Below are 12,363 nucleotides of genomic sequence, written 5' to 3' on the forward strand. Positions count from 1 at the left end.
TAGTTGTCTTTATGATATCTTTTTCTTCATTATTTTTCTGGCATAAGAAGCATCAGACTGTGAGTGGAGGTTCTGTCATCTTCCTCTCCCTCCTCATGCACGAAAGAGCTTGCACTGCAATCTCCTGTGTTAGTTTTTCTGTCAGTAAGGCTAGTTCAAGAGTTTTCTAGCTTTCTCCATTGCCACCTCCACCACAGATTGTTGTGCTTTCTGCTGATACAGCTGCTCGTACAGCTATCCACTAAAATGGTTAAGTGGAATTATTCGGTATAAAACCAGCAAAACCACATGTAGGTGCATGGAGTAAATGTGCAGGAGCAGGTGACTAGGGGCTGAAGCTTCAGTGCAATTAAATTGAGCTGCTGCCAAGGAAATGGTAACGTGCAGTCTGAAAACAGGAAAGCCCATGCGTAGCAGCGCTCGTTACTCTCCAAATACACTTCCTTGCTATGCATTACTGTGAAAAGAATGTTATATCCCTATTCTATAAATTCTATTGATCATTACAACAGCAGCTGTTTTGGGATAGTATTTACGTACAAAACATGTTTGTTGTTGCTCTCGTAAATTCTTAATGTGGCTTATCTCAATATGGGCTTCCTCCATGCAGGATGTGTAAAGGCTTCCTTGTCTCCTTTGTTTAAATCTGTAAGGTGTAGCGTGCTCAACTGCAGTAGCCTCAAACTTGCAGAATTGAGGAATCGGCAACAGTTTTTGCTAATGATTTGTCACTGAGAGTTCTCACTAACTTCCTGGCTAACATGCTGTTAAGGTGGGAGATACGATTTCCTACCTAGTGACCAGATGTCAGCGTTTGACTTATGCGATATCTGCAGACTCAAAGTTCCATGGCAAGAACTGAATAAGAACATTATGGTCATCACAAAATACGGACTTTCCCAAAGGAAATGCTCCTAGTCATAAAATACAGAATCTTCCAAAGGAGATGCTCCTATTGCTTAATTTTAAATGAATAATTTTTATCTTGTGATGGCATAGGTGGTTTTATATCGTGTTTTAAAACAGCCCTTAAAACTTCATTTACTTTTGTTAGCATCATTTTGGGGTGCTGTGGATTTTTTGTTGTGTGGGGGTTGTTTTGTTTTTTTTTTTCTTTCCTGTCTACATACACAGACAAATATGGTAAGATACTGTAGTTTAATTATAGTTAATTTTCATTTCATATTGAAACTGTGTAACAAATTCTGAAGTAATCCTTAGAGGATATAAATGGGATTCTCTTTCCGTTTACACTGAATATATTCTCAGTAAAGCCATTAAAATTTAATTTAATTTGGAACGGTGTTAGGAATGCAAAAACTCAATGCATGCTTTGAATTGTTCCCCCATAAAAACATGAATAAACATGCAGGAATTCAAATAGCTTTAGTTTCTCACATATTGTCATTTTGTTAGGTAATGTAGTTCCACATTTTGTTCATTGCCTCTAATGTTTTAATGTTTTAACTTCTTGCAGTTTTGGCAGAATTAATTGAAAAGTTCGTGTCACATCTTTCTGAAAGCCAATCGGATTGTTATTTCAGCACAGGAAATTATGAAGGTCAGTTTCCTAATAACTTATTGCTGTGCAGCCTCTTCATATTTAAATTGCTTTCCTTTTAAATGTATCTGTAGTGTTTTGGGGGTTGTTTAATATGTTATTTAACAATTCAGAAATTCATTACTTAACTGGTGGGAAGTACCTCACTTTGGAGCAAAAGATGATGTGCTTGAGTAAATAGTACAGATATAATTATTAGTGATGGGCTTTCATATTTCTGTATGTGTAATGAAAAGATGGAGATGCAGAACAGGTGAGGGTATGATTCAAAGTATTTGTTGACAGCTATTATAGAATGATTTGCAAACCTGGTGGCATAAACATTTAAGATGGTGTAAGCAATCTGCCTCACTTTTTGAAAGCCCCATAATATATAATCAACCCAAAGGTATGCAATTTATATTGCATTAAAGGATATGTATTAAAGAACTGCTATTGTTGGCAGAGTAATCTGAGTGTTAGTTTTGTACAGATGTTGTGCTTAGAGCCAAGAATAAAGGATGAATGATAAAGTTAATTTATTCTGAGTGTAAAGTAATACATTTTACTATTTTGAAGCACATACAAAATCAGAAGATTTAGAAGCATTGTTAATACCTGCCAGAAAATGCACTTTCCTTCTTTACTGTCTGTCCAGGACTTTCCTCTGAGGTTGTAGTTCAGTCATTTAGAGTACTTATTCTGCCACTAACTCTGGAGAACCAAGCCTGCTTTGGGGAGACTTTGTTATTTATACTGATATTTTATTCTCACATCCATAGGATGCAAATATAGTGTCCTTGGAGACTTCACAGACTTGCCTTTGAAGTTTCAAAGCATAAAACCCCTTTAGTAATTTAGCGGATCTCTTTCTTTTAAGTAGTGGCCTTTACCTTCTGAAAGCTTGCTAACAGAATACTCTTAATTTTATTTGAGAATCTCTCTCTTTGCGTAATGAAGAGAGTTGCTGAAGTGACAGTTCTGTCTGTCACTATTTTATTTTTCCTTAAAAGATCCTTAAAGAGTTTTTTGTTGTCCTGCATTAGTTTGTCATTTACTTTTCAACTTCTCTGGAGGCATAATGAGCAACAAAAATCTTTTCATGGACTCATAATACTTGCTATTTACATATTTCTGACACTTCCCAATTCAAATGATGATTTTGATGGTTCCTTTAAAAGCCCACGTAATGTCTTCATGATGTAAATGATTTATTTGAAACCTAGATTGTCCCTCTTTACATCTCTCTTTTTAAGTCACAGTTCAAAGTATCATGTATTCTCCAATGGTACAGAAGGCCCGGGTGTATTTTTCTTTTCTGTCTTGGGGAACGCCTATGTTGCATTTCTTTGGAGAACAGTATAGCCCGCAGACCTAACTGTTCAAGGGTATCTTAGTGTTTCCTGTTAGAAAAACAGGAAAACCTGCTTGGTTTGAATAAGACAAAAACTAACTAGAGGAGGAACAGAAGTCTAACTGTGCAACCTCCAAGTGGATGCCTTGCCCAGCAAAGACAGCATCCTGCTTTTTCTTAATCGTAACAGCTAAGTGTTTCCATCCAGTGTGGAAGAACTCTAACAAAGGGAAGCAGTAGTCCATACTCTGTTCGCTCAGATGTCGAGTACCTTAGTTTCAATCCACTCTTCTCAACCTTTTGGTCAAAGCTAGGATTTAAAACATGTTCAGGAAGGTTGAACTTGGATCTTCCACTTCACTGATGTGCGATTTCACCATGAACCATTGGTTAGGTGGAGGTGGCAACAACACTACATTATTTATCTAAAATGTAATGCCAACTCTGAAGAAACACCAGGTTTGAAAATCCTGTGACAATTGTATACATTAATTTTTTAGAATGGAAAATCCCAAAGAATAGGTAGAAACAGAAACAAAACAAAGATAACATAATAAAAGCCTCAATTCTTGATTTTTTTGAGCTTGACAGATTTTTCTTTCCATGATAAAATAACCCAGTCTGTATGATACTCCTTTTTGTATTTTCTGAATATTTTTTTCATTCGGTCTTATACAGGCACTATTGGACACTAATTCTGGATAAATTTGCCTGTTCAGTTCTCAAATAAAAGTTCCAAAATTGAAGGGTTGGCTGATGAGCAATTTTCATTTACAAATGCTTTTGATATTCCATGTGCTTTAATGAAGACAAGCTTGGAAATGGGAGAGTGAGAAGCCTTCTCAAGGATAGTCAGTAGTCTGGTGGTAAGAAACTTATGTAGGCAAAGGGCTGATGTTGTCTTAGTGCTTTCTTTCCTTGCCAGCAACACCGTGATCACAGATGCTTTTTGTGAAGTTCTCCAGTCCAGGAAAGAGTGTTGCTCAGGCAAACAGCATGTTTCATCAAGGGTTTCTTTAAGTTTTATAGGAAAATAGTTACTAAAATTTCATAGCACCTTTTTCAGACAGGTGTAGCAATGAGTGTTGTCCAGGGAAACTAGTTTAGACCAATAAATTCATGCTGATTGACAGGAAAGTGAAACAAAAATCTGGCTCTAAAATTGAATATATGATCATACTCCTCTGTGGAACAGTAAAAGGGCTTGATTGTAAGAATCAGTTGTATAGCTAAATTAACACTCATTTCAGGTTCTTTTTTTACATCACAAAACATACAGCGTGGCATTCCTATGAAGACAGGGAATGCGCTTTGAGAACCCAAGTCTGTATTATGCTTCCTATGTTTGTACAGAAGGGACAAACAAAACACGCTCAAATCTTTAGACCTTACTTGCTTAAAATTAGGTTTCTCACTGATTGAATAATGATTGATCAGATTTGTATACATTTCCTGGGGTTTTCTGCTGATGTATATGAAGGGTTGGAATTTCTCCAAGGAGAGCAATTAATTATTGAATGCCATGGTATTTCACAGTATCTTTTCCATATATGTATGTGTAAGCACTATCTAAGCTAAATCCTAAAACTGCTGTTACAGTAGAGACATTTTTCTGAATTAGGTAAAGCTAATGAGTTGTTAGAAGGTAAACTATATTCCAGATGCATCTTTCTAGCTGCACATCTAAGTAAGCCAAACATGCACTTGGCAATTGCGTGTGTCCACCATTCTCTTGAATAAATTTGGGTCTGAGGAACTGAAAAACAGTTCCTGATAGTTGTTTAATTTTAATGAAGAGAAGCCACAATTTTCATGAAAGTGGATTCAGTACAATGCATAGATATTCAGTGTTTATCATGTCTCTTGAAATGAGAAATTGATTATCTTAAAAAATGACAGCTTTCTAAACCCACCGGTAGTTGTAATTAGAATAACACAGTCATCCATCTGCTGTGGAATCCCTCAGGATTTCAGTCTATTATAAAATTTGCAAATATGGAAAAATCAAATTAGTTTGGGTTGTTATCATTTTCGAGATGAGAGAAGGAAAGATATCTGATAAACGACTATGCAGTTGCAGTGTTTAATTATAAACGGTAACACAAATCTTACTTGAAGTTTACTTTCTGCTAGCAGCAATGATACTGCTGTGATGTGGATTCAGATGAGTGAAATAACATACAATATGTACGTTAAATGTTAATGAACTCTGGCTATCCCCTTTCCCAGAATTAATACTTACTAGGTTGCTTTTATTTTTCTTTCTTCTTAAAAAAAAAAAAACCCCAAAAAAACCCCAAAAAACAAAACACAAAACCCAGAAACCATTGAAAACCAAATCATTGATGTCTAGCTGTAATAGGCAATAGGATGGCAAGAAACTGAAATTTGCTATAGTGGTAAAATAGGTATGATGCACTGGGGATATGAAGTTGCTAAAATAGCCACTTGCTCTTCCTGTTAGCAAAATCCAGTTCATTGCAACATAAATGCCTTGCAGAAATGTATTAGTTTTCTCAAGGTTCCAACAAACCCATTTCTCAAAGAATTCCACTTGCAGAGTCATCTAGTATGTTGGTGTCTGGACTTCTTAATTGATCTCCACCCTGTGTTGCAGACTGCCCAAACTTGGAAATGCTACGACCCTTCAGGATCAACTGGGTTTTTTCATAGCTCTGGTTGCGCAGATGACTTTGCATTTGAGTTCTCTGTTTCCACTGGACTTTGTCTCTGAAACAGCTCTGCCATGTACTGCCAAAGGGACAGAACCTCAGGGATTTTGGGTCTTGGCCATAAAACTCAAAAGTCACGGTGTGTTCCCTCTCTAGATGAGGCTTAGTTCTCTGACTGAACAAAATCTCATAGGAACTTTCTACCGTTTAATGAGCTCTTAATCTTCTAAGGGTCAGGTGGGTTGGGTAACGAACTGAGAAATTTTAAAAACACCAATGGGAAGTTACCAGTATAGAGCTGATCAGAAGGAGTAGCAAATGAGAAATACAGGACTACAGCCCCAAATTGGGCTGAAAGGGAAGGAGAAAGAAGGGCATTCTTCCCTTCTTCCTGCATCACTTGGTGAATGGAATTCTTTAAAGATGGCTGCCCACTCTAAAGATGCTGTTAGCAAAAAGCATTTTGCCCTTTGCCAGTTTATATGTAACTGGACTGAAAAAGTGGTTCATTCTTGATGATGATGCCGCCAAAAATAGCTCGAGTTTTTGTGATGACCAATACATAAAGAAGAAGTTCTAGATATGAATATTTTGATCTTGTATTGTTATGACAAGCGTACTGACGACATAACAGATACTTTCAATAGTCAAGGTGGAATTGCACGTGAGATTATCTAGCTCTGATTAGAAGCCAACAACATTCTCCAGCAATTATTCTTGGATCTCATTTACATTGTCTCCATTCACAGTTCAAATCCAACAATAATAATACTTTTCTTTGAAATAGGATTTTTTTATAGACAATTCTAACAATGAATATGAGATTCAGACTGTCAGAAGTGCTCTAGATGACTAGCCTGGTGGGGAAGATGACACCATCAAAAAATGGTAGCAAAATGGCAGAAGAGAATATAGTGAGAAACGTATGACTTCTGCCCCAAGTCCAAGTAATGTTTTAAAATGGAAAACTTTCATAAGGATATCAGAAGGAGAGAGGATTGGTACTTACAAAACATAAAAGTTCCATACTGACTGCTTGGGCACCTGCCCACTGACAGTTAGGTACCTGTTGAAGAGTAAGTAAAAAAACCTGCTTTTTTGGTAAAAATAAAAGTTGCGAGTTCCACAATTTCAGTTTATATGGGCAAAGCCAAGGACTAGAGATCTGATAGCGAATGTAACTATGTACTTTAAAGCTTTTTGAAGCATCTGCAGGAATTATGCAGGTAGCTCTGGCTATCATGGGATTTTCAGGTGCTTGCAGTATTGTTACTTGTGTGGTTCCTTTGAATCAAAAGTATTTTCCATCCATACAAAGAAAACTAATCTTTCTTACCATCACTGAAGTTAAAATTTAACATTTTGCAAAGATTATTTATATAGCCATAAAAACATGTGGCCTGGGCACTGGGATGTGAAAAAGCTAAATAAATAATGTGAGCAACAGCTTTAGTAATTTTCTTCACTTAACACAAAAGGGAAGCCAGTAGTTTCTTTGGGGTAACAGCAGTTAAACAGGGAAATAAATTAATTATTACCTAAAGACCATACAAGTTGATGAAATATGCTGTAAAGCTGTTTCAGCTTGGCATCCTGTCATTTCAGCATAGATGCAGTGTAGCCCATTTTCTGACTTAAACACATAAAAGCTTCTTTGTGGTAAGAGGGGAAAATGAATAAGAAAGCAATCTTTCATATGAGTTGTAAAGTTGATTGAAGTCTAGTCTGATCAGAAAGAATACTACTGGACTGTGCGTGCCAGTTAACTTACTCTAAAATGTCTGTAGCTATAGATTGAGTTTAATAATAATACGTAATTGCCTTTGCAAATCATGCCTTACGGGACCGTGCTTTTGCATGAATGCTACGAAACATTTTGAGAAGTACTGCTCATTGAGATGCGTGAAGTGGGCATGATCAGAGTTAGTATGAATGATCAGTCATGACCCTGAAGCAAGGAAACGCTAAGATTGCTTAGAGAGCTGCTCCCCGTCTTCCCTTCATCCTGTTCTTCCCATTCCCCCTAATCGCTTTTGAGATTTACGATTGGTCAGAGTTTTGCAGGAAGACCTGGAAGATAAAAACCACAGAGGACAATCAGCCCATCTTTTCTTGTTGACACAAGATGAAAACCTTCTAATTCCTCTCCGTCACTAGGTTTTGTTCTGCAATAAATAAATAAGGAAAGAGCATAAATAATAAATACGGAAAGAGCTTGTTTGTAAGCCAAAGTTAATCCTCACCTCTCCCCAGGATCCCCTGATTTGTGTCTGGAACTATCCAGGATGCACAGGATTGCTTCTCTTTAAAGATGAAGACTAGACAGGCAATGGCAGTGAAGCACGCCTTACCTCGGAATCCCAGATTTAGGCTAACTGAACCAGGTGGGACAAGTTGCTCAGTGAGCCCTCTTTGCCACCTTTGCCCTGCTCCCGACCCTCACTGCTTCCCCACTCAAGCAGCAGAGGTCCTAATTCTCTCTTTTTGGTTCTCTGTGGAACACTGAATTTGATTTAGTGGTAGGAGGGTTGGAAACCAGAAGGAGATGATTACCAAGTCAGAAAAAGAAATACTTCTTTCTTGTAGAAAAAGATAATATTCTACAATTTTTCACGTGTAGTGTACTTTGTTGTTGTTGTTGTTTAAAGTTATCACTGATAATTAATAGTTTACAGTCCTTGGTGTTTCAAAGGAAGCATTTTCTCTTTTGAATGAACAAGATTGTGTTAAATAGTGGATTTAAAAAAAGATTTGAGAGCAGGCATACCAATGTTTCTTGTGATTAGCTTATCTGAAGTGTGTATGTTAGATTGCTAATATGAAGAGTAGTTGCATGGCTAAAAAAGGCTAAAAAAAGTATATCATTTATACTTAAATATGGTCCATACTTACTGCTGTGGGTTTTTTAATGCATTTTACAATGAGATGAGAGATAAAGTCAACTTTTTATTAAAATAATTTTTTTTTAATTGTAAATCAGCTTCTAGAGAATTCTGATATCCTTCAAGTCACTAGTTTAATTTTGGCTTAATTTCTATTTTACAGTGTTTCACATTTTTAAAGAAAGAAGTGTAAAATACCTGTTCAACATAGAATTTTTTGTTTTATTAGATAAGTGAAAAGCAAGCTGCCAAAGCATGTTGTTCATTCCATTTATAATAGCCACAGTGCTGTATCATGTTGTTATCTAATTCACAGTTCAGAGAGGTGTTCTGTCCTTTGTTTGAGGATAAACAGCATTCTTATTTAGAAAATTGATCTGTCGATGCCTTTTGTTATGAAACCCATTGTGTTTCAAGACAGTTATATCAGGTGTATTGATGAATATCTGTCAAATGAGTTTTGTAGAAAATTAAATTCAGTGTATTAAATCAGAGGTATGAGCATCATTACAATAGTACAATCACAACATACTCCTGCAAGCTCACTAGTCAACTTTTTATCCATGGATTGCAATATGCAGTATTTCAATATGCCACTTAATAACAATTTTCTAAGCTTAATAGAACATTTATGGTTTCTAGGTCCAGTTTTTAATCAGTGGGAAGCTGTCCTTTGTGTATTCTTAATTACTTTATAGTTTTCTAAAGCCTAGTCTTCCCAGTGTATTAATTGGTAAACAAAATGGAAAATCAAAACTTTTGACCCAGGACAAAGAACCACAGTTTGTGTGTTCCCATTGTGAGTTGTGGATTGGCAGCAACTTGACTGCCTAGTATGCGGAGCTATGATTATATCAAATACACTGGTGTACTTGCCAGTTTTTGCCTTGATGAGGTACTGTGTAATATAAAATTATTATTCAATCCAAACTCTGTTAATTTTATCTTCTTTCACAATACAGGGGAAAATATCAAAAGGAAAACTGATAAGGAGAAAACTCTTTTCAGCAACTAAGAAATTGTTACAACAGAGAAGAAAAGGCAATGAGAATCAATGAAATCAGTCATGTTCTTTTAATGTTAATGGGAAATAAGCATTCAGTCCTTGCTGTAAACTGTTACAGAATGGAAACTGGGGTCAGATTGTGGGTTGTGATACAGCTGTTCCTCATTACACCCTTGCTGGACTGGGATACCAGTTCCTGCATTGCCACCCACAGGAGGATCCACCTCAAAATGGACGCAGGGCTTCCGTGTGGCTTAGAGGTTGTTACACTGCTGGCCTCTCTCCTGCCATTAAATATGGTCGTGTCGGGACTGAATTAGCCATCAGTCGTAGCCAACTCATTCAAATTCCCCCTGGTTTCTAGGATATAAGTATGCCTCTTGCCTTCACAGTTGCACACAGGAACCTGAAAATGAATTGACTTAGTATGGTAATTGCAGCCTGAGTAAACAAGTAACTTGGAAGAAGAGCTGTAAAAAGATATGAACTGTGTCACTCATCTCGGGGGGGGTTTAACTGAAATGCCCTGTGATTTTTATATGTATTCCTCCAAATATTGTGTTGCTGGTATGCCATGCAGAAGATATTTGAACTTCTGTTCTTTGGGTAAAAAAACCTTTCTGGTGTGAGTTTGCTATTTCAATCCCATCAGATTATTGAATAAATTTGTTTTACTCAAAGACCAGTTGATTTTTCTTATGTATAAATGTATTTGTCAAAATACAAGGTTAATTTCTCATGGCCCTAACACTTAGATCATTATCCAGAATTGAAAACAACTAAAACTTGTGGGTTGAGATAGGAACAGTTTAAGAATTGAAATAAAAAAAAAAAAAAAAAAATAATAATAGCAGCAATGAAAGGGAAGATAACAGAAAGAGAGGGAAATATAACCCAAGAAAGACAAGTGATGCACGATGCAATTGCTCACCACCCACTGACTGATGCTCAGCCAGTCCCTGAGCAGCGATCTGCACCTCCCAGCCAGCTCCCCCCAGTTTATATACTGGGCATGACGTCACATGGCCTGGAATACCCCTTTGGCCAGTTTGGGTCAGCTGTCCTGGCTCTGTCCCCTCCCAACTTGTTGTGCCCCTCCAGCCTTCTTGCTGGCTGGGCACGAGAAGCTGAAAAACCCTTGACTCGGTCTAAACACTACTTAGCAACAACTGAAAACATCAGTGTGTTCTCAACATTATCCTCATACTGAATCCAAAACATAACATTATAGCAGCTAGTAGGAAGAAAATTAACTCTGTCCCAGCTGAAACCAGGATACCAGGGAATCCTTCAGTTTGCTTTCTTTGTCTGTCTGAGAAGGACATAGAAAAAATACGTATTAAGTTACTGTGTGTCTGTTTAATCAGATTTTTACGTTTATCACTTACATGAATATATCTTAACTTCTGCTGCCATATCTGTTATTTACATTTTTAACAAATTATGTCTGTTGTTAGGGGGTTTTTTTATTTGTTTCATTTGTTATTGGTTTTTAAGTAGCACTTTGAAAGAATTATATTAAAGTCTTAAGCCCTCAGCTTTGTAACACATGATATTATTGGACTGTAATTTTTTTCCTGAGGTATAGTTATCTTAGATGATATATGTACACGAGAGAAACAATGCCCCATTTTTAATTGCATTTAGAATTTAAAATTTTGAGGAAAATATTACAATAGAGGTTGCTTTAATACATGATTTATTAATTTGTCTAACTTGGATTTTTAATTTAAACAAATGCAGAAAATGGGATATAACTGTGTGAAAGAACAATGCGCAGAAATACAGGATTTTTTAGATACATCAGTTATAAAGTTTCTTTTCTGTGATTCGTATCAAAATAGAATTTTTGTTAAGAAAGTTGGTTTTACAGCTGGGAGACTTTAAGGCCACTGGAATGGAAGAAAGTAGATCAGAAAATGCTGCTTTGTCTGATTTCTTGGCCAGAAAGGACAAAGCTCTACTAAGAAATGGGACTGAAAAAGATGTTGTTTGTTTACATCATGCTGTAAAGCTACTGATAACCATACTAACAGCGAAGATTTCCTTATAAAGAAGGTGATTTTAATTAAAAAAAAACAAAACAAACAAAGTGTACACGAAGAATGCAGGTTCTTGACGCATCCTTTGCAAACACTGCTAAACTTATTTCAAATAAGAAACAGTTCTCCAGGTTTGGTATTCATACATAAAAGCAGCTTTACATTACTATTCAGTTAATATCATATTTATCATAATACTTTATTATATTTTTTCTTTTGTTTTAGCCATGGATGCAGATGTGAAGAGTGAAAGCCTTTCATCTGTGCAGCAGCTTGGTGTTGAAATGACAGTCAGGTACATGGTATTAAAATATTTCCCTAGTGTATTTCTAGGATTTGTTTGATTTTCATGGAGTGATTTTAATGATACTTAATCCGTCAACTCAATGCTTTGTATTGTTTAAATCTAAAGATCGTCTTTAAGAAAATGAATTCTAACTTTGAAAATGAAAAAGGTATTAGTGCATAATTAAATTATCTTTACAGATTATATAGGTTGTTATCCTTTATTGTTGTAAAGGCTAATTGTAACTTGTTAGTGAGATTTACCGTAAAATCACATTATCCTGAGTTATGTGTCTTTTTTTCCTCACATTACTTCTCTAAATGGTTCTGTTTAGCTAAGCTTAGTTATATGCCATTTAAACAACATTTTATTTGGCTGGTAATTTTCAGAGCCATGATGAAGGAAAACCTAATGCATCTGTACTTCCACAGATTGTTATCATTAGCATTAATATTTGAATTCTGATGCTAATAATTACACATACAATATACTTAAATGGAATTCTAAATAAGGTACATGAAGAAAATGTGTAGTCTCTGTTAGAGTACTTGGTCCTTACCACCACAGTCTCTAAAACTGAA

The 12,363-nt window shown here is 36.1% G+C and overlaps 1 protein-coding gene across 7 annotated transcripts in view; it reads left to right on the forward strand.

Annotated features, from left to right (window-relative positions):
* TBC1D32 (TBC1 domain family member 32) overlaps positions 1-12,363 on the forward strand; it is a 91,945-nt gene that overhangs the window by 68,448 nt on the left and 11,134 nt on the right. For 6 of the 7 annotated variants that reach the window (XM_030001299.2, XM_030001282.1, XM_030001291.1 and 3 more), the window contains 2 exons: positions 1,478-1,561; positions 11,722-11,791. In XM_030001299.2, coding sequence (XP_029857159.1) covers positions 1,478-1,561; positions 11,722-11,791 — 154 coding nt within the window. Of the gene's footprint in view, positions 1-1,477; positions 1,562-7,819; positions 7,946-11,721; positions 11,792-12,363 lie in introns of those variants that run through there. The other variant, XM_030001319.2, reaches the window with a different exon arrangement.

The sequence above is a fragment of the Aquila chrysaetos genome, chromosome 2, assembly GCF_900496995.4.
Source record: "Aquila chrysaetos chrysaetos chromosome 2, bAquChr1.4, whole genome shotgun sequence".
Taxonomy (NCBI): Eukaryota; Metazoa; Chordata; class Aves; order Accipitriformes; family Accipitridae; genus Aquila; species Aquila chrysaetos.